The sequence below is a fragment of the Calidris pugnax genome, unplaced genomic scaffold (assembly GCF_001431845.1).
Source record: "Calidris pugnax isolate Ruff unplaced genomic scaffold, ASM143184v1 scaffold208, whole genome shotgun sequence".
Classification (NCBI taxonomy): Eukaryota; Metazoa; Chordata; class Aves; order Charadriiformes; family Scolopacidae; genus Calidris; species Calidris pugnax.
In genome coordinates, this window is record NW_015090967.1 from 645,273 (window position 1) to 671,859 (window position 26,587).

The 26,587-nt window shown below is 38.9% G+C and overlaps 1 protein-coding gene across 2 annotated transcripts in view; it reads right to left on the reverse strand.

Moving 5' to 3' along the window:
• Positions 1-1,311: 1,311 nt before the first annotated feature.
• Positions 1,312-26,587, reverse strand: part of BNC2 (basonuclin 2) — a 246,290-nt gene continuing 221,014 nt past the window's right edge. For both annotated transcript variants that reach the window (XM_014952615.1, XM_014952614.1), the window contains exon 5: positions 1,312-8,120. In XM_014952615.1, coding sequence (XP_014808101.1) covers positions 7,460-8,120 — 661 coding nt within the window. In that variant the 3' untranslated portion in view covers positions 1,312-7,459. The remainder of the gene's footprint in view (positions 8,121-26,587) is intronic.

The following is a 26,587-nucleotide window of genomic DNA, read 5'->3' on the forward strand; positions in this document are numbered from 1 at the left end:
TTGTCTTCAGGTCTCCCAGTCTTGGGCTTTGCCTGTAACCTGTCTTTGTCTTTTTTGGTGCTGCACTGGTCACCAGCACCATCCAGCCCACAGTGCCCAGCACTCTCAGGCGTACACGGGATCTGGTGTTACCATCTCAGCACAGGAACGCTGCTGACCCTGCAAGGAAAGCACGCTTCAGCTGCTCCTCTGCCTACTTGAATTTTCAACTGCTATTCAGCAGTCAGTCAGCATACAATAAAAAGGAAGGGGAGTGGCTGAAGCCAGGTACACTGGCCTTCATGCACTCAGAATTTCTTAAAACATAGCACATGCTCCCAAGCCACTTTGCTGTCAAAGGCTCTTTTTTTTTTTTCTGATGGCCTCATCTGAGAAGCACTTCTGGAGCCTGTACTTTCGGGAATGTTCTTGTAAATGAAGGAATAAAACAGAAAAAATTCCTCCTCGTATGAGGGCAGCAGATTGTGTCTCTGATGTGTTTCCCTACCACTTTACAGAGGTTCACACTGACCTCAGTAGGAGATGTTCCTATCACGGCAGAAAGGATATCTGGAATTGGCATTCACTGTAGGAACCAGAGAGGAGGGCATTGCTCTGAAATTTGCCAAGGGTTGGGGTCAACTAGAAAAAGACTGCATATCCTGTTTGCCACCGAAGCTATGCAGCAAATTCACATGACTGTTTCTAGCAGGCACAGTATGGCTTATGCCAATACAAAGCAATTAGTTGCTACATAAGCAGACAAAAGTGCCGTCACAGACAGTATTTCTCAGCTGACCTTTTGTTAAGAAGCCATCTTGTTACTGTCTGCCTGATAGCTCGATAGAGCAGCCAGTGGCAGCCTTGGGCTTCCCAAAGACAAATCGAAGCGCTCCAGATGGGACTTCCCTTCACTCACTGCAGATGTGTGTGTGTGCATGCATGTGCGTGTGTGTCAAGGAACGGAGAAGGAAAGCCTAGTTCTTATACTCAATTTCCCCTTCACAGGGAATAAACAGGCAATTACGCATCCTTTTATATTTGATGGCCAAGTGCTGAACTTGAAAGCACACTATTAGTTTGTGTCCCTTCAGGGCCAGTGCAATAAGTAGCCAGGAGAGCTGGGGCTAAGGAAGAGAGGGTGTTGTCTGCTGTTAGTGTGACAGTCTTGTCAGCAGCATTCACATTACTGGAAGGTAATAAAGTGACAAGTAAGTTATTAGAAAGATATGAGGTGAAATTGAACTGAAGCTTCTTTCTGCTCAGCTCAGTTTTTTTTCCTGATTTGTAATGGGCCACTATTTGTTACAAACCAAGCCTTGTCTTGAGATCTTATATAAAAAAAGAAATATTTATTCTTTGCAGGAAAGGTCACATGAATTTACAACATCACACTTTAAAGAAGAGGAATGGGAAAATAGTTTTATGACAACTACAGCTGCTATTTAAAAAAAATACAGTGTCATCATAATGAACAATAATACTGGCAAAAGTCAAAGGACTTGTCAAAAACATGTCCATTTTTTAACCCTTTGGTGGTCCAGAACTGTTTTGCTTTAGTGCCAGTGCCAAACATAAGAGCAACAGTATTGGGACATACATGATGAACATCTTGATCAAAAAATCAAAGCTGTCATTCAACATCACAACTTGACCAGAGAAAACAAATCACATAAGACTGGTTAACTACAGACTCAAGATAATATTACTTATGTAAAAAAGTTGCTGCTTCACCCTGTTACAGGCCATTTTAGAGGCAGTGATAATGCTGCTTGGCAAGAAGAGACAGAAACCATGGGACTGGAACAGACACGTACCTGGGCAAACATGTGGGTAAAAGGTTCAGTCCAACATATGATGCAGCTCTGTTCATGAAGTAAAAAATGGGTATGGAAAAGAGTTCCTTTTATGTCCCTACAGGAGGGGGAAAAAAGCCCAACTCATAATGTGGCGACAGCAGGATATGCTGATGCTTATCTAGCAAAGTAGCACTACAGTCACTGTTTTGTTGAGTTACTATAGCAGCAAAGTAGTGACATAAGGAAAAAAAAGAAAAAAACGAAGAAGGAACTGACATATACCAGCTGCCATCATGTGTCTGCCACTCACCTTTTTCCCACAGGGAATTCCTGCTGCCTCCTTGCCCTTAGTACAGACAACTTTGCTTCTCTTTTGAAATAAAAAAAGACTAATTCTGTTAACATGACCCAAAGAGAAAAGTGACAAAAACATTCTGGGGACAGAAGAAGGAGTAATAGTTCTGTTTATGTAACTGGCACAAAAGATTTAGAGGAGCACATGTATGCTCCTATGTCAAATACTGTCCCTCCCTTACTCCTTCCCCTGCCACCAATGATGCTGCAAAAATGTTCTGCAGAATTACAGTACAAATACGTTCCTGAAAAGATATCCGATGTTATGATGGCAGCTGATGTCCCTATTGACCCTGTGAAAAATGGGCCCAAACCAAGCATTTTGATTCTAAAACATCATACACATTGAAGGAGAAATTTTTGGAACTAAATCTCTGGTATTGTAAATGGTTTCTATCTTTGGAGCAGATCAGACCTTGAACCATTATGTTTCTGACCTTTCCACATACCCACACAGCTCTTTGTCGTGTTGCTTAGGCACATTCCTACCCCAAATAATTGCCTATGCTAGATCCTTAGTTGTGTTAATTGAGAAGACTAAAACTCAGGGAAAACTGAAGTGGATCCCTGCAGCCCCACTTCCTATTAGCTGTACTGGGCCAGATCAACAGAGGTGCTGACCCCCCGTGGCAGCTACTTCACTGTTTAGAACCTGACTCTACTTTTTTCCTAAACAGTTCCTTTTTTGGGGATGAATGGGAAACACACAGATGATGGAAAACTTACAAACTTCTGGAACAGACAGAGGAAGTACTCTTTCATTTCCACAATGGAAGGAAAGGAGGGAGAAAGGGAGGGAGGGAGGGAGGGAGGACGGAAGTAATGAATGAAGGAAGAAAGGAGGGAGGGAGGGAAGGAAAGGAGGAAGGATGGAAGGAAGGAAGGAAGGAAATACACTGATGTTTACTCACAGCAAATATGGTGCACAATTTCTGCTGTGTACAGAACCCTAGGAAACATACTAATTTTATGAGCTCAGTCATGAAAAGCCTTTGAGAGATATTTAAGAGCAACGTGTATGTGCTAATAGGCTTCTTAATCTATACCTTCCATATTTTGTCAAACTGAGTTGTGAATTAGTGACAGAGTGCTTCTACTTGGAGTGTCACCATGGAGCCAGCTGCAGTTTAAGAGGCAAAGTTAAAATCTCAGCCTTAACAAAATGTACCTGTTTGAGATATAGCTCAGAAAAATTGACTAAATATTGTAAGGTTTGCAAAAATATTTATGACTTAAATTAGCTCTTTACTAACACCAGATAATTAGTCCTCACAGGAGCACCCTTATGGGGAAGACCGTATTAGTATTAGCCATATTTTAACAGATTGGAACACAAACGGGTAAGTGATGTGATCTGTCCAAGACTAAACAGTGAGAAGGGGCCACCAGTGGTATTAAAACTCAATTCCTGGTTCCCATTCTTGTGCTTTGACTCTGCTGTTTTCCTTCCAAATTTCTTCATATAGGTTTTCAAAAATAACTAGTGATTAGACAATATCACATGCTTTCCTGACCCCCCGCCTCGAGAACAAAGAAAAATGCTTAACAACCTCCAGACAAGAAATTCTGTTTCTAAAGGAGGTGCAGTACGAAAAATTATTTCCTAAAAGTAGACAAAGCCTTTTTGATATTTACAGAAAAATACAACTATGTTGAATAAACAAAACAGTGAAACAACATGGAAAGAGTGACCACAATAACTAAAAGAACCAAAGAAGGAGGAACAAACTCCATGTGAAATGAAGAGTGTCTTCCTCACAGCTGGTCTAACTCTTGTAAAAAGATTTAGACTGACAAGGTTGGAAACTGAAGGGATAGCCACAGGTTTATAATGGCGTAAGCAACTGCACAACACTAATCATCACACCATTACAGCCATGCTCTTTGCTGGACACATGAGATGTTCAGCCATTATACTTATTGCAGTCTGGGTTGCTGCTGAGATCAACCAGAAATTATACTTTCTGTCAGTACGGACAAACTTGTGCCACACATCCTTTTAAAGTATTTTTCAGGTAACTTCAGATGATACAAATTCCACCACAGGAACAATTCTGATAAATACAGATTGTCATCCAGATGCATGGTAAGTACGAAGGAGGGAAATGCCATTCAATGCAATATAAGTGTATGTATGTGCCCTTCTAAAACACTGTTCTGACGTACCACTAGCACTGAAGAAACCAATCGATTCGCCTAGAAATAACAGTGAGTAATATTCTGTCCACAAGACGGAGATGGTAACTCCTATAAGGCTTAAGCAGAATCTGAATGAAGTTTAGGATGCCATAAAAGTAGGATTGCAGAGCTTCTAACAGTTTTTGTAGGTTTGTCCCTGCTTCTTTACTTTTTAGAATGTCCTGTTCCATTTTGTATAATAAACTGATTTTTTTTTCTATGTAATTCTGCTGAATTTATCTACTGATGATGTTTAAGTTTCCAAACAACTTTACCAAAACCATTTGACCTCTAACAGAAACAGAGTGAAATGAGAATGTAGAACAGTGACTCATTCAGTTAGGAATTATTTGTATAGCTTAAATATGTTTTTCATTAAAAATGATATTTATTTATACCATACATGCTACAAAACAGTGGGATTTTCTTACTGTAGATATCATTCAATTTTTGTTGTTTTGTTTTTTTGACGTTCCATCTTGCTTGTTCCTAATAGCTTGGGAGGAGGGATGGGAGTGCAGTACAGATAACACTACAAAGGTCCATGTGTTTTAGAAGAATGCACCTTTACTGTTCTAATTTCCCTCTCTCACAAACAGACTGAGCTTGCACAACACAAACCAAAGCAAAGCAGAACTCTCCACTCAATTTAACGAGGCAAAGTAGTTGAGACTTTGAGGAAAAATAAAAAAAGATGAAAGACAGCCAGTGAAACTGCCTAGCTTTTTGCTATCGTTTCTCTTTGTTAAACCAGAAGGTAAATTTTCTCTACAGTTTCTGTGGGATCCACAAATATTTTCAGGGCTTCATCAGTGTACGGAATCAAAAAAATGATCAGAGGCTTGTAACCCATAGGAACATAGTGAGAATTTGTTTAGAAAGTTTTTTCTTTTATTTTCTACAACTGGAAATACTGATTTATTAGCTATTGATTCCTACTTTTGGAAACAAGAACACTGAAATGCATAAAGAATACCAAAAAAGAGGAAATCCATATTAAGAGTTTCCTCTCAAAAACGTAGCAGGAGTTAAGTACTCAAGTGGACATAAAGGTACGAATAATCAAAATGCACAGCAAATCAAAACAATGACAAGCTGAAACAATGGAGCATTTCTGACTCTTGGCTAAGAAGAATAATGTTCTGGGTCAGTAAATACAGAAAAGGAACACATTCTCACTGAAGGAATATTTTATTGTACGCTGAAATATCCCTTGGGTTTTTGTTTGTTTGTTTGTTTGTTTGTTTTTGCTTTTGTTATTGTTTTTGTAAAGAAAAGAGTATACAACACACACCCTAATGGTTTTGGCTGTAGACTAACTTAAGTAAATACCATCACTCAGTCAGTATGTTGTGGTAACTCAGGCTGCCAGTGTGGTTTACCAGCTCAAGCAACATTGTAAACACCGGAAACAAAAAAGATTCATAGGACAGCCTCTCTTTATCTTTCTCAACTGCTTGCTCCTTCTCCCTCTCCTGTTCATGCTCACTGTCTTGCTCAGTATCGTTCTAGGACTTTCATTATTTTCTGAAAAACCATGTGGGTGAAACACAAAACATTAACACAACTAGTCCTTTTTTTCTGGCATCTAATTTTATCCAAAGGGAAAGTTATCCAATAAAAAGTCCAGCATATGTTTTCAGAGCTACTAAGTGCTTCTGCCATTAATTTCTTTTTGATTGCTTCTATAAAACATGCCTTAATCATACTACAGCACTTTCCATTGCAAAAAAGACAACTTTACAGAACAACATAGTTAACATTATTTCCCTGTTCTTTTTTTTTTTTTTTTAAACACCACAAAAAATTCAGGCCATAGTAAGAAGCACACAAAATTATATTCATCTTTGTTCTGTGACAAGTAGTATCAGCATTTATATCCCCAAATATTATGCATGTTTGACAAAAAAAAAAAGATTCCACTGATTCACATGACAATTCTGGGTTTTTTCGCTAATGTAATGTAGTAGATAACGAATAAGGATGCACTATTGTTTCTAGTAATAATTGGCACTTAAAAAAAGCACCAAGAATTCTGTATTTCACTTCACCCCTTTTCCCTCCCCAGTGTCTTTTTCTGTAGTCCAAAAACTACAATTGTGGTTATGGTGAATAACTACATTTTCTTTTTTCAAAACGTGTGCAAAGTTGGCACTTTTGTATTAACACTAAACACTAATACTCTTTGTTTGGCATTCATGCCCTCATACTGACCAGACCACTTTTATCTAAGTGTATTTTTTTAAAGACACTTACTGAAAATATGGCAATAGTTTAAGAAAAAAAAAGCATGGATATTATTACACATCCCCTTGTAGTGTACGAAAAAGTGCATGACTGGATTTATGTAATAGTACAAGACAAAAAAACGGTATCAGATCAGGTACTGTAAAGCATGCCAGCACCTCGGTATTACTTATATCTAGCAGGTAGTTAAAACAAGACCGTGGTTCCTTTAAAAATGTGCATTAAAGCTAACATAAATGAGTAGAACTAGCCAGCAAACTATTTTTCCTGCTTATCTAACAGCTGAATGTAACTGTAAAAATTAAGCAAAAAAATAAGAGTTAAACCACCATCAATACAATTGTTTTACATCATAGGCCTGTCAAGGCTCAATATATATATACAAGTGTAACAGCCATGCTTAGTAGAACGTTATCCCCAATGCTTAGAAGACACAAAGACAACTAAGTAGATTTTTTTCTCTCTCTTTTTGTTTGTTTGCAATTTTTTTTTTTTTTTGTTCTTTTTGTCAGGCAAAAGGGTAGAACATGGGTAGAACAAATTGTCTCTTCGGAGATGACCAAGAACATTCTAACAGAACTAGGGACAACTGCAAGTTTTCTGTGGGTCTGGTTTTTGTTTTTGCTTGCTTTTTATGAAGGGTCTCTCCCCCCAAATTAAACATCCCACCTTTTCGTTTCTATCCCAAAAAAAAAAAAAAAAAAGAAAATAAACCAACAACCAACAAAGGGGAAAAAGCACCTGGTGTTTCTTTCTTTTGTTAAAAAAGAAAAGAAAAAGATTATATATATATGTATATTTTTATATATATATATATATATATAAAGGGAGACTGTATATGGCAGTTCAGATGTAGTGGGCCCTCTCTGAGAGCTGGCATTAATGCTGTGTCCATCCTTGAACTAATCTACTGAAGTGAAGGGAATGTTTTTATGCAGATTGGGGTTCTGGCTGTGCCGGTTTCGGCTACGGACAGAGGAGAACATCATGTTGCACCCAGGGACTTTGCATTTGTGCATCTCTCGCAAGTGCACTGTTTTATAGTGCACTCTGAGGGTTCCCTTGTTGCTGTACATTTTGTGGCAAATGTTACACATTATCCCACCGTTGCTCACCGAAACACTGTTGAACATGAGGGATCCTGGGACATCGGTGCCCATCCCTACAGCTAAGGCAGGGGCATCTGCTTTGTGGGCAGATTCCCCACTGTCACTTGCCCCATCGACGTCATCCAGGAGAATGCCCTCATCACTTCCTGCATCAGATTCTCTTGAGGAATGGATACTGCTGCTGGACTGGATGCTGGAGGTGGTGCTCAGGTCTAGGACCATATAGTCTTCCGACATGCCCCTGCCGTACCCATTCATATGGGAATCTTCAGTACCAGCAGGCGAGGAGGTGTCTTCCCTTATGTCGAGCCCCATCTGATGCTGAGTGCCATATATCTTCACCAAAAATTCATCACGGAGGTCCTTACTAAGAGAAGGCTGTGAGGTGTCCAGGCCCATGTCATCCAGTTCTTTGGTCAACAGTTTACGGTGCAGGTTTATGTTAGCACTGTGTCTGGGAAAGGAAAAGGGAAGGGAGAAAAGGGAAAATGTACAGTATTTCTGATTAAACATACAGTCATCAAGCACCAAATCCAAATTCTGATTTAGCAATAATTTATCATGAAATATCCCCTATCTGTGTCTCTTGGAAAATTCAGTCTTGCTATAAGTGAACAAATTGCACCACAGAAGCCAAACAAAACAAGCAAATTACCCCTCCATATTGCTTTTCTTTTCAGCTACTGTTCCTCAAATTTAGTCCCCAGCAGCACCTACAGCCCTTTTATTTGATATTTACAAAATAATAAATTGCACTAACAGAAAATGCAAAATGCTCTTCTTGGTCTCTGCTGGCCTTCCTAAAATTCTTACTTCAAGAGAAAATATTATCAATATAGGGAATATCTCTGTGTGTTTGCACCTATGTCTATCTCTAGATCTGTATCCTTATATATTTATACATACACACATATAAATATATAATATATACATATGTATTCACATAACTGTGTAAGTGAAATATTGGAGGAGAAAAACATAAAGGTAACAATGATACATAGTCAGAGGTCCTGATTCTGATAATTTAATTCTGGTATAGAAGGATTCAGAATCGGGCCAAACTAAGACGGAGAAGACTTGAGGTGTTTAGGAGAACAAGTCTCTGAAATCTATATGTAAGCTTCTGAAAATCTTAGCCAAAGTCACTGGTTCTGTCCTTCTGGGAGGGCACTACTGCTCCTCCTCGTATTCTTTCCAGTACTGCGTCTGATGCGATGCTGACTGACCTAAACACTGTAATTTCCAGTAAAAAAAGCCTATTAATGGCAATGAGAATTTTGCCCCAAATCAATCAAAACACTTAAGTGTGGGCTTTGGTTTAGGTGTGTGCTGAAGTCACTGTGGGTGCTTAAGAGACACTGGAAAAGCTGTCACTGATGACAGTGGTCTTTGGACCAGATCCCAAGAGCCATGAATTAAAATATTCTCAAGTGTTTTACAGGATCTGGGCCTTCGTTGTTCAAGAAATAAAGCTCTACATTTGCAAATAATGTAAGCCTTTGGGTTAGTAACTGTGTAAAACAGCCTATTATTTTAAATACTGCATTCTACTCTCCACTTTTGACATTGGCTTTATTCATCCATTGCAGTAGAACCTCACTGATTTGCAGCAGCGTCAGGAAACCCTCTTTGAAAAACCGCATTTTCTGAATTAACAATGCAACCAACAAAGATGACAGACATCAAAGACCTCTGACCACAGAACATGCTCGTTTTGTTGAAGTGCTTAATAATAAGAAATCAGTATAAAGTTTTCAGTATTAGAAAACTTTAGAGTTCAGTATTCAGAATGTGCACCATTGCTGAGGAAGCAACAAATATTTATTCCATTTCTTTGGAGGGTGACTGGATTTTCAAGTCAGTAAACAAAGAATTAGCGAAGTTCTACTGCGTAACATTCTTTGCAAGCTAAGGACCCAAACCCACAATTTACAACATGCAGACTCACCAGTCTGTCTGCCCATTATAAATTGCAGATCAGAGCCCAAATGTAGGAGGGAAAAGAAAGAAGGCAGGGAGGGGGGAGGGGAGGGGGTGGAGCAGGGGGGAGAGAGAGAGAGAAAGAGAGAGTTTTAACAAAGGAATACTCTAATTTGCAAAAAGCACTAGGTATAAAACTGGCATAGGATGACATAACAATGATCAAATTTTTTACAGTCATTCAGGTCCTATGGTAACAAAAAAGGAAGAAGGGGAATAATAGCTATTAGCAATATTTCCTTATTGGAAGATTTTGTTTTAAGAAACCCTTTGAAACATACCTCTCAACCAGCTGAAGTCCCAAACATGGTACAGCAATACAATGCAGATAAACAAGGAAAATCAAATGTAGGAAGATTAAACTGATGTGGAGTTAATTTCTGTAATTTTCTATCACTTTCCTTGTGATTCAGCTATCCGTTGCACATAACTTATGGGAATAATTACAGAAAACAGCAATGGAAACAATCTGTCCCACTCACCTGCAAATGCAGGTAACCGTTCTTTGACACAAAACTGATACTGAACTGTAGTTTAATTGAATTGTGTCTGCTCGGGATGCAATTATTCCAGTAAGGGAGAGGTCTAGAAAAGAAAATTTCTCTCCTAATGAGTGACAGTTGAGAGGTATGGGCAAGGGTGGAAAAAAGTGGAGAGTATTCCTTGTTTTTCTCCCACATGGGAAATACTCCTTTCACACAAGCAAGTATAGCACCATTGCTTTTTTGAGGCGCAGAAGTGTAATTATGCATATCCCCACACTGCACTTAGGAAGGCTGAGCTTACCTTGTGATAAGATCAGCTTTCTAATCTTTTGCTAAATTGAGATCACAAAAGAGAGAGAGAGAGAAGAGAGGAGAAAAGAGAAAGAAAGGGGGGGGGGGGGGGGGAGAGAGAGAGAAAAAAAATTCACATTCCAATCCAGACATATCTGGTTTTTAAAAAGAAAAAAAGAAAAAAAAAAGAAAATAATATCTGAAACCAATAAAATAGACTGTGAAACTGGTTTTTGTCAGCTGTAATCTCACTTACAGTGTTGTTCTGATGGATACTGACTCAACCACACAATATGAAAAACATAAAGCAAATTAATCAAAGCATATTCACAGCATCCCCATTATCATCCACAAATGAGTTCTGAACAGATGCATGCAGTGTGCACATACATGAATGATAAGCAGTGGCCCTGACAGTCCCTTGCCTTCCTGGTGTCAGATGGTGTACAACTCCACGTAAAGTTGCTCAGTGCAATACAGGAAACGCTTACTGTGAAGGCCTGCCCGCGCTGACCACTGTTATTACATGACCATAAAAGCACATTTGTGCTTATCATCATAACGCTAACTGCAAACTACTCATAAAGTGCTATGTGTTTGCTTCTTTCAATTTCTCCCCCTCTCTCCCCTCCTCATTCCCCTGGCATGGGAATTTGCTGCGGTGTAGCAACTAGTCAGGATATCTGTAACTGTTGTTTCCACACATTTGCGCTTAATATTTCCTTGGTTTGCTGCTGAGAAAAACAGCAGCCAGGCATGCAGTGAAAACAACTTCAGCATTCACTGAATGAAGAGATAAGAATAAATTACCACGTTAAAGAGGGGCCACTGAGCCCCAGACGGACAGAAGCCGTTCTGAGAAAGACCTGTGTAAGGATGCAAACCCTGCTGATGCTCTGATAAGGAGAAATGCCTCCTTTATTCAATTCTCACTTAGAGCAGTGGCAATCGGTAATCTAGTTAAAGTATGTACCAGCCCATAATATCTGTCAGGCAAACGATGTGCAGAAATGTGCGGACAAGTTCTGGCACTCTGCTCAGTAGTGTCCCTTTTCCGCTGTCAGCAGTACTGTTGGATTCTCCTAATATAATTACATTGACTTTTATTCAATTAAGTGCCATTCCTAGCCTTAAAAAAAAGCTACTTTATCAATTGATTCAGGTGTAATGCAATAATAAAGATGAACTCATGGCAGTGCATTAGCTCTGCTGTTCATAACTTCTGAACATAGGTTCATTCATAGCAGTCGATTTCCATTATGCAACCACAGTTCAAAAGAATTGATTCTTCTACATTCATTTCTTAATCTATTTCACTTGTGTTTAATACTCTCCCTAAATATCATATGCAAAAATATTCTGTTAGGAATGAGAGGAACGACTTGTCAGAAAAAAAGTTCATTTATTCGGACACTGAAGTTTTGAAATCTTATGACAAAACCCAAGCCACAGAGGCTAGAACCTTTCCAGCATTGAGCATACCGTGTGCTGAAGCTACTAGCAACACGCATTTCCAGCAGCTGAAGAGTCTTTGGCATAGGAGGGAAGGAAAAGCATGTGTCACAGACACACCACTCGAGTGCTTGGAGCCTGACCCTGCACCTCTCCTGTCTGCTACACGACCAAAGGCAGCCCTGCGGCACCGGCCGAGCAGCCTGCGCAGGGCGCTGCTTGAACAGTGCCCGGCGGAAAGGCTTCTCAGCACCAATCACAAAGTGTCTTTGGGAAAAGATGACAAAAGAGCTCTGTCTAGGAGGAACACGACCACATATGTAAGGATGGCTACAAATAAGCAAAAGGAGAAAGAAAAAAAAAAAAAAAAAAAAAAGAAATAAAAAATGGGGTATTATTGTTGGAGAAGGCAGAATAAATCTCCAAGGACATCACTGGAGAAAGCTGGGGGGGAATAAAACCAGCTTGAAAAAAGAAGAAAAAAAAAAAAAAAAAAAAAAAAAAAAAAGGAATTAAGAAAGAAGAGTATGGATAAAGGCAGAATAGAAAGAGAAGCGGTACAGACCAGGAAGTTTAAAAAAGGGAGATGCTCTGGAAAAAGGCAAGCACTGGCCATCGCCAAATAGCACAGGGTTGAGTTTAGGGGCAGAAATGAAGCACAATATGCTACGAAGACTATTATTCAGGTGAAAAGGCAGAAGAATATGTGGCCGACAACCTGTACTGTGACAACAACTGTCAGACAACAGCTGCAAACAACAGTCAGAGAGATATGAGAAGAAAAAAGTAGCATTACAAATATTGGCTAAGCCCATACTATCTTTTGTCTTGACAATCTTAACTATTTCTTTGCTCCTCTCATCCAATACTGATCTTCTTGCTGTTTTTCTTGGGAAATGTACTCACTCAGCCATCTTAAATCACTTCAGTAGTTCCCAGACCCTCTTCTCCGTACCAAATCGAAGTATTCCATCCTAATTCAGGTCTTTCTCCCCTGCTTTGTCACTCCTAAATCCTAGCAAGTCCTGTACCAGCCCTCAGCCAATGCTCAGGCACCCTGTCTTCTGTTCACCTGCTCCTTCCCATGGCACCTGCAGTTTCTTGCTTCAGCTGTTCTGTTCCCTGATGTGGCTTAAAATGCTGCTACCCCTTCCTCTTCTAAATACTGCTCCCCCCCTGTTCCCGGAGTAAGGAGAAGCACAGCTTGGGGAGAGTGTTTTATGTCAGTGAAGGAACACTGCTATCAAACAGGTGGAAAATCATGGAGCAAGATATGCCAAAAATGGCTGAGCTTCAGCTTCCCATGGCTCCATTTGCCATGTGTGCCAGAGACTGTCCACACATCTGTTTAGCTCTGTACTACACATCATGTGCCCTCAAAAATGAAGACAGTATTTTTCTAAGATGTTTTGAGATGTAGCTTCTTGTGGCAAGGAATTCTAGCAAAGGCTGGTTTATTTTAGGAGGCCCAGAATGCCCAATTTTTCCAAATAATTAACATTCTTCTTTCAAGTTACTAGTTATGAATTTTACATATGATGGGCAAAAGTGTGCGAAAAGTCCTCACCGGAGTGAATTCAGCCTTCTGAATTCAATGATTTTTAAGGACAGATGAAATGCTGCAGTAATAAGGATAATGATAATGAAGATACCCATGAAATCTGTGGTTGTGGCAAAGTGGCAAAGGTATCTCACCTCCAGTTCACCACTGCCCTTTCAGACAGGAGTTTCAGCAGCAGCACAACACAAGAGTGCTACAGCAACTACAGCAGCTCTCTGACTGTCAGCACGATCCCACTGGTGGTAGTATTATCCTTCCCTTGTGAAGTTCACAGAAGTATTCTTCCATAATTAGAATTCATTGTTAGTTCCACCCCACCTACTACTAGCCAGCTCCTCTAGTGAGAGATGCACTACGCATCAACAGAAGAAAGGGGGTTATAAGCCTAGGAAATATGGTCAATTAAATGTACATGCCATTTACACAGATCATAAATCCAGATCAGGTTCTGTGCAGCAGTTTCTTTCTACACTTGTCAATGACTCTGATTTTTTTAATTTACTATCCATTTGTTGAAAAGAAAAATGTAATGGCTGCTTTATTTTAGTTTATTTTTATTTAGTCAGTCTTTTCATTTCTTTTTGAAGTGAGTGAGGAGGAATTTATCAGAGAGTAGAATTTCTCCTGGCATAGAAATTCGCTGGAATTGTATTCATGACTCAAGACCAACTTTGGATGTACCTATGGCTGCAGTACTACCTGCCCTAGGACAAACCCCATCTTTGATGCACACAGCAGAGTTAGGGAATTTAGATGATAAAGAGCACTCTATTTAAAATCAAGTGTTATACAGAGCACAAAACAAACTGCATAAAAAATTGGGTTGAATGTGTTGTTCACAGGTCAAGGCAGGGCAGGTGGTTGAAGCAGGTTGTTGAAAATGAAACATTATTTTCTTAATATTAATTTTTAAAATTTTCTTAATTTTAATTCTTAATTTTCTTAATTAGCAAGACAAAAATATGATTACACTTAAATGTTATGGGAATGAGAATGAAAGAGAGTGAAAATGATACAGCAGCCAAATTGTTTGGGCAGTCATTTAGGAACTAAGGAAATTCGTTTTCCAGTCCCTGACGCAGTCAGACAGAAAGGCCAAGCCAACCAATGTCCCAGTTAAATGTACTGGCTATTGGCCCCTTGCTCCTCCTTGGCTGACTATAAGTAACAAAGTTCCCTGATGATAATCACACTCAAACATCAAAGCACACTGTATTGTTCATTAAAATTCTGAAATGAATAATTTCAACATTTCCTGTTGTATCCCACAACATACTTTCTTCCTATGTTTCCAAATAAAACAATATCCCAATCTCCTATACTTCAAATGTCCTGAAAATGCAGTTTCTCGCAAATACATGATTTGCCAAAGTAATACCACCTAGTCCTATCATTGTAACACAGCAAAGAAATCGCAGACAGAAGGTCACAGCAGGGGGCCATCAGTCTTTGGGCAGCTTTGCCTAAAGATACAATAAGTGATCCCGGTATTAAGTAATACAATAAAATTATATTTGGAGACTTAATGCATTAAAAGTCAACATTAAATTATTTTCTATTAAATTCTGTTCTTTCCAAGTAAAGCTAGATTTTTAATACTTTTTTTTTAAAGAAGACAGAAGCTAATATTGGGTTATGAAACCTGAAACCACATAATCTTCAGCAGTTTGAAGAAGGTTCTATTAAAAAATCAAAGGCCAGGACACATTTGTGCGGTGGTTTATGTACAGATTGGCAAACCTCTATTACAGTTAGATATGGAAGTAGCTGCTTCAGTTGTACAGGCCCCATGCAAACTATCCTGCTCCTATACTTAGTTTAAAACTAAGCTCTGTCTATCTGGTTTAAAATCTCTTAAACAATGAAATTTTCATTATTCCTTCCATGAGACTTTTTCTACACCTATTTTTGGCTCAGTATTCAGCTTATGTTTTTACCTATAATGAAATGTTAAAAGTTCTCTTTGTTTCTCTTCACCTCAAAGGCTGTCAATTAAGATTTATGGTTTTGTTTAAAAATCTCACATTATCTTAATTCCTAACGCAATTTGCTAACACTGCAAAGTATTGCAGCCTTACCTCAATTTCATGATCCTTTTCTGCTTATTTAAGTCTGAAACTCACAGAAAGGCTCAGCATATGTGAACATACCAAAAAGTAAACCCAGAATCTTATGCTTTCTCAGAACATCTGCAGACTGAAAGTGCTGAGTTTCATGCAGCTAAAATCAAAGAACCAGAAAGTAAGACTCTGGCTAAATATAACAATGTACATATTTATGAGAAAAGATATGGCCTTAATTGTGATATTTCTTCAACAAGGAAGCAGCAATCATTTTCCCCATTTACTTAAGAGAATCAACAAAACAGTTCCTGGAATGTAATTAGTAATGTAAACTGTTGAAGAAATTATTTTCTCAGTTACTGTTCTAATTTTGCCACTTTCTCAGCAGTCTTTGATACAGGTTGGTGGTTTGGGGTTTTTTCAATTAAAAAGCAAAAAAATAAATCTATAAATCTAAGTGAAGACAATAAAGGTTTGAAATTCCCTGATCTGACCTAAATTATAAAATTCACATGTATCTGAAAGGGGCCAAGTTTTCAGTCTGTGTGCTAGCACTTCCATGTGTCTAATTGTGTTTGGTTTGCCTCTAATTGTAAGGGGGAAAGTAGGGATAGGGGCTAGACTTTAGAACAATGAGTAAAGACAAAATACTGTACTACCCAATGAAACCATGGCATTTCTACATGAACAGTTTGGGTATTAACATCAGTTCTTGAGGCTTTAAATTGCATAGAATCTGAAAAATATTAACCTTTCATAGGAAGAAAATCCAAAAGGTAAAATACAGTTCAGCACCTATTAAAAAAAGTAAAAAAACAGTGCTTATTAAATGCAGGAAATAAAGGACAAGCAAGTTCTTGCAAATTAAAGATGTGGAGCCCAGTCATTTCAATCCCTTTCAATATGAAACAAATCACTCACACTGGTCACGGAGACAGCTCCCTCTACACTCAAATTATTCACTTGAAGATAAGCTCCCATCAAACTCTTTAGGGGTTTAACTAATTTACTGCACAGATACGGCACGTCTGTTGTAATAACAGGTAGGATGTATTGGGGTCGACCATTTATCAGAATTAGACTTCTTTTTTCAATTCGCAGTGAATTATGCTGCCTACACTGCTCCTCTTTCTCAGAGCTTCCCATCCCCTTACGGCCCCTAATGTGGCAGGCAAACAAAATTGACAGTCTCATCTTGTCAACAAGGGGTGATTCTCCTGAGAAGCCATTTAACTTTGCAGAGGAAGCAATGTATTAATGTGCCTGTCCCAGGAATGTTAATCATCTTCAAGCTCCCTCTAACTTTGACATGAACGAAATCACCAAATTTGTTTACTAAATGAATCGTAATATGCTAATAAGAGAGCATGACATATATGGTAAAGCCAAACAGATGGTTTGTTTACTCCACTTTGCAACTGTATAAATGTTGTAACTCTGAAGATGTTAGTGAGAATTATTGGTTTGTTGGCAGTGGCAAACGTGCCTTTTGCATACTTAATCCACAGTTAGAGTCAGAAAACAATTTGTCATCACTGTGGAATGCATAAAAAATGTTAATACCAAGATGGCATTTGGGGAGGCAGGAGAGCCGACTGTGTGAGCAAATACTCAGGTTAAATGTGGAACTGATATCTGATGGCAATGCCTGCTACCAAATAATTTTTAATGTAAAATCTGACAGGTTCAGGATTCTTGAAAGGCCCAATAATTCAGTACATACCTGTTGAGGTGTTTAGTGAGACGGTCCTTACGGTGTGAACAGAATTACACTTTCACAACAGCTGTGTGTGCTCAGAAGCATCGAGGTCATGTCGCACTCTTAATATATTACTATTGTTGTCCATTAAAGATCAAAAGATATTACAAACAAAAAGCACAACCACTGGTGTACTTGCCAAAGTTACTCAGAAACGATCAAAATTGTGTTGCAACACTTCAACCTCTCACTTTACTAGCTGCCTGGAAGCAAAACAGACTCATTACAAAATAGCCAGCACTCTTGTCTAATATCCGGACTGGTGGAGAAAGTTTAGAATAAAAAGATTTATCTGACAGAATATTTCCTACGTGAACTAACTCAGTGTGGTAATGTTACACGCACGAGAAGGTCATCATTGTATGACAAAGTCCTTCAATGGAAATGACAGGTGTTCAGCACCATTGACAAACAGTCCAACTGCCATAAGCTGTTTCTATAATCTATACATTCTCTACAGAAAAATTTATCCCTGTGCAGACGATTCACACCAGGCCCTGCGTGGCAGTCATTCATTAGGTCCTCCTCTCCTGTGTGTTGAGGTACTTCGCTGGTCCTTCACACACGGTGTACTTCCCCTTAAGAGGTACCGAGGCGACATCCAGGTAGAATCTCTTTGCCAAACTGCATGAATTAGCATTTCTTTTCAAACCTAAGTCATCTAAATGTTACATGATCCAAGTTTTGTAATCAGAAGGTTTAACCTCTCATTTTATTTTACTGTTACAATAGTCATGTAAAATATAAGTTTGCAGATTTTATGCAAACAGTCCCTTCAGCTCAGCATCCCACTCATGAATTTTACTCAGTTTCAAGTTTCAGTAAGCATATACAAGATAAAACTCACTCAGAACAGCTAGCTTTCCCCAATCCTGCTTTGAAACCAATTCTTTTCTCCCAGATACTGATCCATAGCAACACGTTATCTCATTATTTGCTTAGAAAATTCATAGACTCTTTGCTGATTGCATTATAAGTTCAAATTCATAATAAACTCTCAAATCCAGGGGTAGTTTTGTACGATTTCAGGTTCCACAGCAAATATGTAAACCATTTCTTTTGGTCACAACGCAATGGTAATTTTCATTCCCACTGCTTTGTTTGTCTAAAAATTCTGGTTTTATCCATATAATGCCAGAGGAACTGTGAAACTAAATATGATGTGGCACTTCAACAGGGTTTCTCTATTAGTAATTTTACATTACTAAATAAGTACCCCATTCAGGTCAACTGATAGCTGATTATCCTATAACCTCCCTTCACTGACGCCCCAACTCTTCAGTAATTTCAATCCTCTGAGATTCTTCCATACATACTATTGTCAGCGGTTATTAAATTCTCAACTTTTTACCCATCCACAAGAGACTGTGCAAAGATATCTAAGGGAAGTATGAGTTCAGCTTGCTGTCCAAGGATTATTTTGGAAGAAACATTAGCGGCCGTCCCAGCCTGGCGCTTATATCTCATTTGAAACATCTACTCATTCCTGACCAACAAAGAAAATTTCAATAAAGTACTTTTACTGGTTTAACAGCAGTGAGCTCCTGGGATTGTCAAAGTGCTCAGTCTTTTCCGAGGAGAGAAGGAATCAGCAGCTCAAATATAATTAACCTTCTATTCTCAATGCAAACTGCCACGCACAGGAGCTCTGCAGTCTATTAGTGAAGTTATAACGGCCAACAGGCAGAGGCAAAATTGGTCAAAAAGTTGGCTGCTGCTGTCATATTTTTAGAATTATGATTAATGACACTAATAATGTGGATGATTACTGATATGTGTATCTCCTGCAGTTTATCATATTGCACTGGCTGCCTACGTCCACAATAAACATGATGCTATCATTTACCTCTTTATTGAAGGCAATCCTTCTCTTGAAGGAGCACATTCTAATTACTTTGTAATGTTTTATGTCTTAAACATTTTGCAGCTCTGGACCTTGCCAACTGCTTCATGTCTACCATTGATTAATTACAGAATGTTTAATCAAAATTTAGAACCTAATGCAGTCGTTTATGAGTGTGCTGCAGTGCCAAGATAGTTAGGCTGCCATCCCAAGCTTGGAGAATGCTGGGTTCAAAATTAAATCCCAGAAATGTGGTAGATGCCAAAGATTTTACCTTGAGTGATTTGAGTTTAAAATCTTACTTCAGTTGATGAATGACAGGCACCCACCCAAAATGAGAGGTCTTTCTTGTGCGTGTTCGTAAGCTTGCATGTTCCTTTTTTAAATGTCTTCATTTTTCCCTTTATGCCATTGTGGCTGCAGTAGATTCTCAGCTCCTTTACAAGCCTTCCCTGCTGCTAGAGCTCTTGCGAACACCAGTCAAGAGAGTGTAGTTTTGAAGTGGTTAAACAAGTGAAAAATAATTTGCAGGGACAAATACATAAGTTTTTTTTTTAATGTGGATTTTTATGGTACTGTCATACAACCATTCACCGTTGAAGTTAAGTGTTTTTTTAATACCATTACTGAACTGCTGAAATGGATGCTAATATAGCTTGGAGTGCTAATGTCAAATACTGGTAATAAAAAAGACAGACTGCTGAATGAAATAATTTCAAGTAAAAAATAGAACAAAAGTGCTCTCACTCTCACTCTCCACTTTTATTGAATTGGGACTGACTGAGCCAATTGCTTTAGAAGTCTGTAAAACACAATTACTAGTGAGCTGACTGACCCTGCAGTGCCCCTTCTGTGACAGAACAGACTAAAAAGGCTGCGGAATTAGTGCTGCTCCCCTATCTGGCTATCAGACCTGAGAGCCGTCCAGCACAGGATCTGTTACCCTTCCTGCCAAGGCCTGCCTCCTCCCCTCATGAAAGCTTGATTCTCAGCTTTGCATAATATATCATCTGTGTGCATCTTCTTCTTGAAACAAGGGCTCATTTACCTTTTCTAAGTGGGAATCCAAGTATTTCTATCCATTATATTTTTAGATCTTTATCTACCAACAAAGTTATATATAGGTCTTTCCTTTAGTACATGCATCCACAGACACACACACATATATACATGTTTGGGCTATTTTTATTTCCACATTTTTGTGCGTTAGACACAAAAATACAATGTAAGATTTATGGGCAGCAAAATTAACTATGTCCCGATTGTATTTTCAGTTGTAAGTGGCTGCAGTGTAATTGCTTTTTTATTTTGGAATAACAAAGAAAAGGAGAGAGAGAGGGAGAGAGAGGGAGGAAGAGGGAGAGAAAGGAAAAAAAATGTATTGAACTGGAAGCAGGCAACACTTTTCCCTAGTTAATAAAATAAGCAATAAAGTTTGTAAAGCACTAGAATCAAAATCAGTAACATTGGAAATAACAACTTATAAAACCTACAATTTACAGCTTATGTTTCAGATTCATATATGACATGGACATGCAGTTCAGGGTTTTTTTTTTTTTTGTCCTTTCTCTTAAAAAAAAGCCCACAAAAACCCCCCAAAACCAAAGTGACAGCAAAAAGTATCTTCTTATTACAATCCCATCCTTTCTTTCTTTCCTCCCACTCTCCCCCATACAAAATGAACCATTTTACATTTTATACACAATGCCAACAAAGTCCTGCAATCCTTTCTTTTTTATGACAGTGTACATTTTTGGCAGATCTAAAAGTCTTTCATTTCTCTTCCAGGTCCATTTATATGAAGCTTGCAGGTGCCTTATGGCAAAAATGTTAAATTATTTCTTAGACAGATCTTTTTAAGTAATGCTTTTTAGGGCAAGCTTAAATGTGAAATGAGCTCTTAATTAAAAGAAAAAAAAAAAAAAAGAAAAACTTGCTTAACAGAAGGCAAACTGCTCGTTTAAAAGATGTTGCTGGGAAGTAGGAAGCCCTACTTAAAGCTTTAGATTTTCTTTAGACGTGGTAGGCTCAAAACTTCTGTCAGGAAATATCCAGTGTTTGCCATTAAAAGGTCAACATGTGAAGAGCCGTAAGTGGTATCGCACCTGAGATATTCCTCTGTTACCTCAAGTCCTGACAGACCATCTGAGGCATTACTAGTGCCATTGGGAATGTTTCATGTGTACCTGCCCAATGGGAACGAGCGGTTTCTACTGTAGTACCTACAGCATAGCATCACAAATAGTGGTACCTGACGTGTGGCACAGCTGGCCATCTTGCCTGCAGAGAGGCAAAGGAAAGAAGACTGTGAGTACTGCAGGTCAGGATTAAGAGGTAGTGAAAAGCTGTGAAAAGTACCTTGCAGTGCACTTGCAGTGCCTATATAGACTCTCCTTCACACTGCTGAGTATTTAATTCTCATCGATAACTCTGCATCTCTTCCTCCAGCATTGCCCTTAGGTGAGTAGTCAGCAGTCCCGTTTTTTTCCCCTTAACAGTTTCTAACTGCGCAGTATATTCCTGCAAATATAGGCTCTACTTTATGGAGTTGCTATTACTCCCTGTCATATTTGCTCACCACTAGCAACTTGTATAACCATGAAAAGGTGTCCCAGATTTAGAGAGGTTGGATTTGGGGTTTTCTTTTCCCCAGGGCCCATAAATTGCCAAATATTTTCGAGTAACATCTTTTTACTAAGACATACTCCAATGCAAAACATCCCCCTCTTGTCTGTTTGTTGCAAACCCACCTTCAGGCCAGTGCCTCAGACATCAGGGGCTACAGCAAAAAGCTCCCTGTAATTCTTATCCAATCTACCTGAGTCCACTAGCCAAGACCTATCTTGTCAAAAAGCAATGCAATAGGAACCCAAATGAGCTATGTTTTACTACACTGATTGCCTGCTACATAATTCTACTCCAAAAAAACACCCTGTGACATCACAAACCCTAGGAATGACTATCTTTGGGATGAGGCCAACTGTGGACCATGTCTACTTCTGTCTACCTTAGTATATCTATACTGACAAGGCTGCACATAATCCTCCAAAACAGTGTTGTAGCTATTTGAAGTCATCTACACCTGGTAATATTTTCCCCTTCTGGGCTATTTTTTCTCTAGGTCATTTCTAGAACTTGCCTCACCAGTTTTCTTACTGTCAGGCAAACTTAGTCTGAATTAGCCTATGCTCCAGCACAGTCACTCAGTTCACGTACTAATGAAGGAAATGGCTCGAATCTAGGGGGATCATCATCATTAAGAGAAAAGAAAATGGCCTCATCCACAAGTAATCTTTGGTTAGACCATAAGATTTAAAGTTTGCCTTTTCAGGTGACAGTTTCTCCTTTCAGACAGACAAGCACAGCTAATGAATGTATCATGTATGTATGTATGATGGCATTTACCTGCCTACTTAGTGTGTCTCACCTTCACCAAGAGCTGTAACACAAAAGGGCAGTAAACACACAGCTATTCCTGCCACAGATGTATCTCCCTCTCCCTTTCCTTATTTCTCCCCAGGCTCCTCCACCCAAGAGTACTACATCTCTTGGGCTGCAGTGTCTTGTTCCATTTCCACGCATCCAGGCTTTGGGGAGTAGTGCCCTGGCGCTATCTTGTATCTGTAAAGTACAGCTTCCTCCACTGTAGCAGAAATCTTATAGTCTTCTGCTGTTAAGTTTAAAAGAACAGCTAGAGCCTTTCTCTGCAGGAATTAACGTAGGTAGATGTTTTGTTTACCCCACTTCCAAAATACTCTGGGGAAGATGGGACGTCTCTGTATACAGGGAACAGCTTTACATTTACTCAGTAAAGTGGAAAACACTCAATTTTCTCCCACTCTCTGGAGAAGAGTTTTGGTTCTTCCAGTTATTTCCTAGGAACCTAGGGGCAAGCAGGAAATTATAAATAAGCATTCATGTTCCTAGTCCTGTCTTCCCAAATATTCCCTTTCAGCAAACATAAAGCACACAGAACCTGCACAGGAAACTTGGACAAAACAAATTAAACACAATTTGTCACAAAGCATGCCAGGGGAAAATACTGCTCAATGCATGTTTTGCTTTTGGCTAGTATTTTCAATGCTTTACTTATGCTTACCAACTATCTTAATCTGGGTGTAGCACTTTATTAAAATAAACTTTTCAGGGCACTGAAAAGACCTTGACTTATTTCACAAGTTCACACAAAAATTAGTCTTCTTGCACTGCACAAGAAACTGTACTCTCACTCTCAAGTGATAGCACTTTGTGTATCAAAAGACAACAAGATAATGAAGGCAGCAGATCGTTTTGAAAAACAACCAACACCCTCCAACTCAAACCCAAACCAAATGAATATTGTATAGTTGGAAAAGACCCTTCTATATGCCAGAACTAGCCTCTGTAGGGCTTGTTTTAATTTATATCTTTTCTTTTAAATAAAAAAAGAGATTTTATGTAGAAATTAGTTCTATACGTTCTGGTTTTAATTATCCTTCTCTTGTTCACATTGGTGAGTGTGCAACGTGACAGGCCGTCTATGTTCAACATGCCTACTCATGGAAGAGGTTTGGCACAAAATGTTTCTCTATAATCCAGGTTCTGTTGGGTAAAGAAGAGTTATGTGAACATTAGCAATGACACACATTGTGTCATTTTTAGTTAATCTGTGAGAGAAAACCTAATGGTTCATACAATTGTACTGGATATGCAGCTAGTCTCTTCATGAATTGCATCATATACGTATGATACATATCATATGTAGATGTAAATACGTTTATATTTTTAAAAATTTATAAAATAGCCCTTTTTTCTCCTGACAAATGGTTCATCAAATACCTAATGTCTTAAAACCTGATTTCCTTGTTCTTACTGAAGGAAATTCAACCTGTGTAGGACAGCTAATTATATCAGGGGAAATAAAGCAATAGTTATGGTGGACTGGTGTGAAATATCATATTTCTTGGAGTTATCTGTTCCTAAAATTGAATTCATTTATAGAAAATAATTCTCTACAATGTTATCTGTAGAAGATTCCAAGCATAGTAGGATGATGAAAAAATGGGTGCTGTTGTGTCAAGCAGGTGATAACAGGAGGCAGGTAGCAGCTTTCTCACATCTTCACCTCCCTTGATAATGTATGCAGTGGCTCATCATAGGTAACTGATGTTAATTTATTCAAGCACACCTGTACAGGGCTGGAAGTCAGGTAACCAGACAAAAAGTATGTCTCTGCTTTTTCAATACAGCTACCCAGAGGCCTATATCTGCACAAATTTAGTTCTGGAGACATCAGCAGGTTTTAATAAACCACCTACAGATGTCTTACTCCATACAAATCAAGGAGTTTACATGTTTAAATCTGGACTGATTTAACTAGCAATCAAGTGGCATGATCACACTTGGCACCAATAGTTGCCTCATATTTATTTATAAGTCACCCTGAGCAGATATTATTTTGTTTTTAAATTAATTCATGGAGCTCCATCACCTCTCCCATATTGTGGAACACACACACACACACACATGCTCACTTTGTGAGAAAATTTAAAGACAAACCTGAGCAATTAATAGTCCTACTTTAGCAACAGAAAGACAAAGTGAAATGTTCTTGCTTTGTTCCTCTGAAGAGGTACACTGAGAATTCATTTATTTTGCATACATTGAGAGAAAGGAAAATGTGGTAACATACTGTTACTAATGCTGTGTCCTAGCTTAAGAAACACAGACTTTAAGAATGCAAGCACTGGGGAGAAATGGGGATTTGGCATGCACTAAGGCTGACAGAGAAGATGGCTGTATTTCTCCTTAAGATCTGACAGTAGCTTCTCAACAAGACTTAGTAAAGGCAGAAGGTCCAGCTGCATTCTGTTTCATCAGTGTTTTAGACCCCTAAATTCTTGGTTCTTAAGGGTCAGAGCCAGAAATAAGCCCAGGTGATTTAAGTTTTACCTTCCAGACCTTAACCTCTGTACGTGCTCTCCAACACAGACTCTTAGATGAAATTTTGGAATTTCTGTCCTCTTTGGACAGGAAACAACTATTCCCTCCTGCCATCTGTATGTCTCATCCACAGCTCAGGATCAGCCCCTGATCAGCCATACCTCAGTGCTGGCTTCAAGGACCAGCCACACCTATGTCTTTGTAAGGCAAAGTCAGTATCTACTAGGGTAGGACTCCCAGATCAGGCTGGGAAGTCAATCCCAGAGGAATCTAACCACCAGGGCCACAGGGCCTTCTCCACACTCACAGGACAGACCTCCTCTGAGTCCAGAGAGAATTCACTTTACAAGGACAATTCTTTCCATTCAAGTGCACAGTTCTCACGGGAACTTATCGTCTTCCCTTCTCTCCCTTTTCCCTCTAAAAAATTATTTGGAAAAGATGTCTTTCTGTTCCAAAGGAGGCTTATGGCATTGCTTCTGACCACTGACATAATTTTTAATATGGTCTCTTTTCCTATTTACTCTCCATTGGCTTCTTGCAACAAGACGTAGCCTGAACATCTTGTCTTCAGAAGAAAGGACATCTGAAGTAAATACGGAAACATGGATTAACAGCTAATTCAGGGAGCAGCTGGTGTAACAATGGAAAAAAAAAAAAAGTGGTTTTCACAAGTGTAGTGCTTACAGGAAAAGACAGAAAGATTTCTCTATTTGGGGAGAAGATCAAAAGACGTAGGTATACATAAGGCTGATTCGATGAGTGATGCTGCTTGCAGCTCAGAAGGCGATGAAAATAGGCCCTTTCAAACAAAATCTAGGCTCAGTGGAGCTTGACTATTCAAAAGCAATATTGTCTAGAAGGAAAACAGAATTACTGGGTCCTTAACAGTAAGCACTGGGACTCTGCTGTGCTTGCTCTGCCCTGTGTTGAAACAACATGTTTGAGGTGGGACTCCTGAATCTTCTGGTTATCTTGACCCTAATTTACAAAGAATGGCAGTATTCAGTCAAAGATCTCAGAAGATATTCCAACCTTTCTGGCAGAAGGATATTTATACAGGAGTTGACCTTGGCACAATTGATGTAGGAATGGTGGACGTGGATTTAGTCATCCCTACCGGCTGCATTCCACAACGGAGGGTTGCAGCTGTGACACGGATAAAAAACCCTCCTTCAGTCAAAGCTGACTGTGTTTGCTCCTAACATGATCTGCTGCCTCTGGTAACCAGTGGTTTGTATCATAACCCCACCCTTGCAAAGCTCATTTTACAATACTCACTGGTTTTTGAGTTTTGTGTATGTACAGGGCAGGGGGAATATAGTCAAAACTTTGATTAACTAGAATTGCACTGGAAAAGGTCTGAAGCCACATCAGATGTGTCTAAACAAAACCAATGTTATTTATCTCCACATAAGTTTGTATTGTCTTTTTGAACATAACTAGAGTTATGAGTTTTAGACCTCTAACTAGTTCTAACAGGATTAATACTACTGATACAATACCAGAATATGATTAATAAAATCACTAAAAATAAAAATAATATCATAAGACTCTATAGGTTA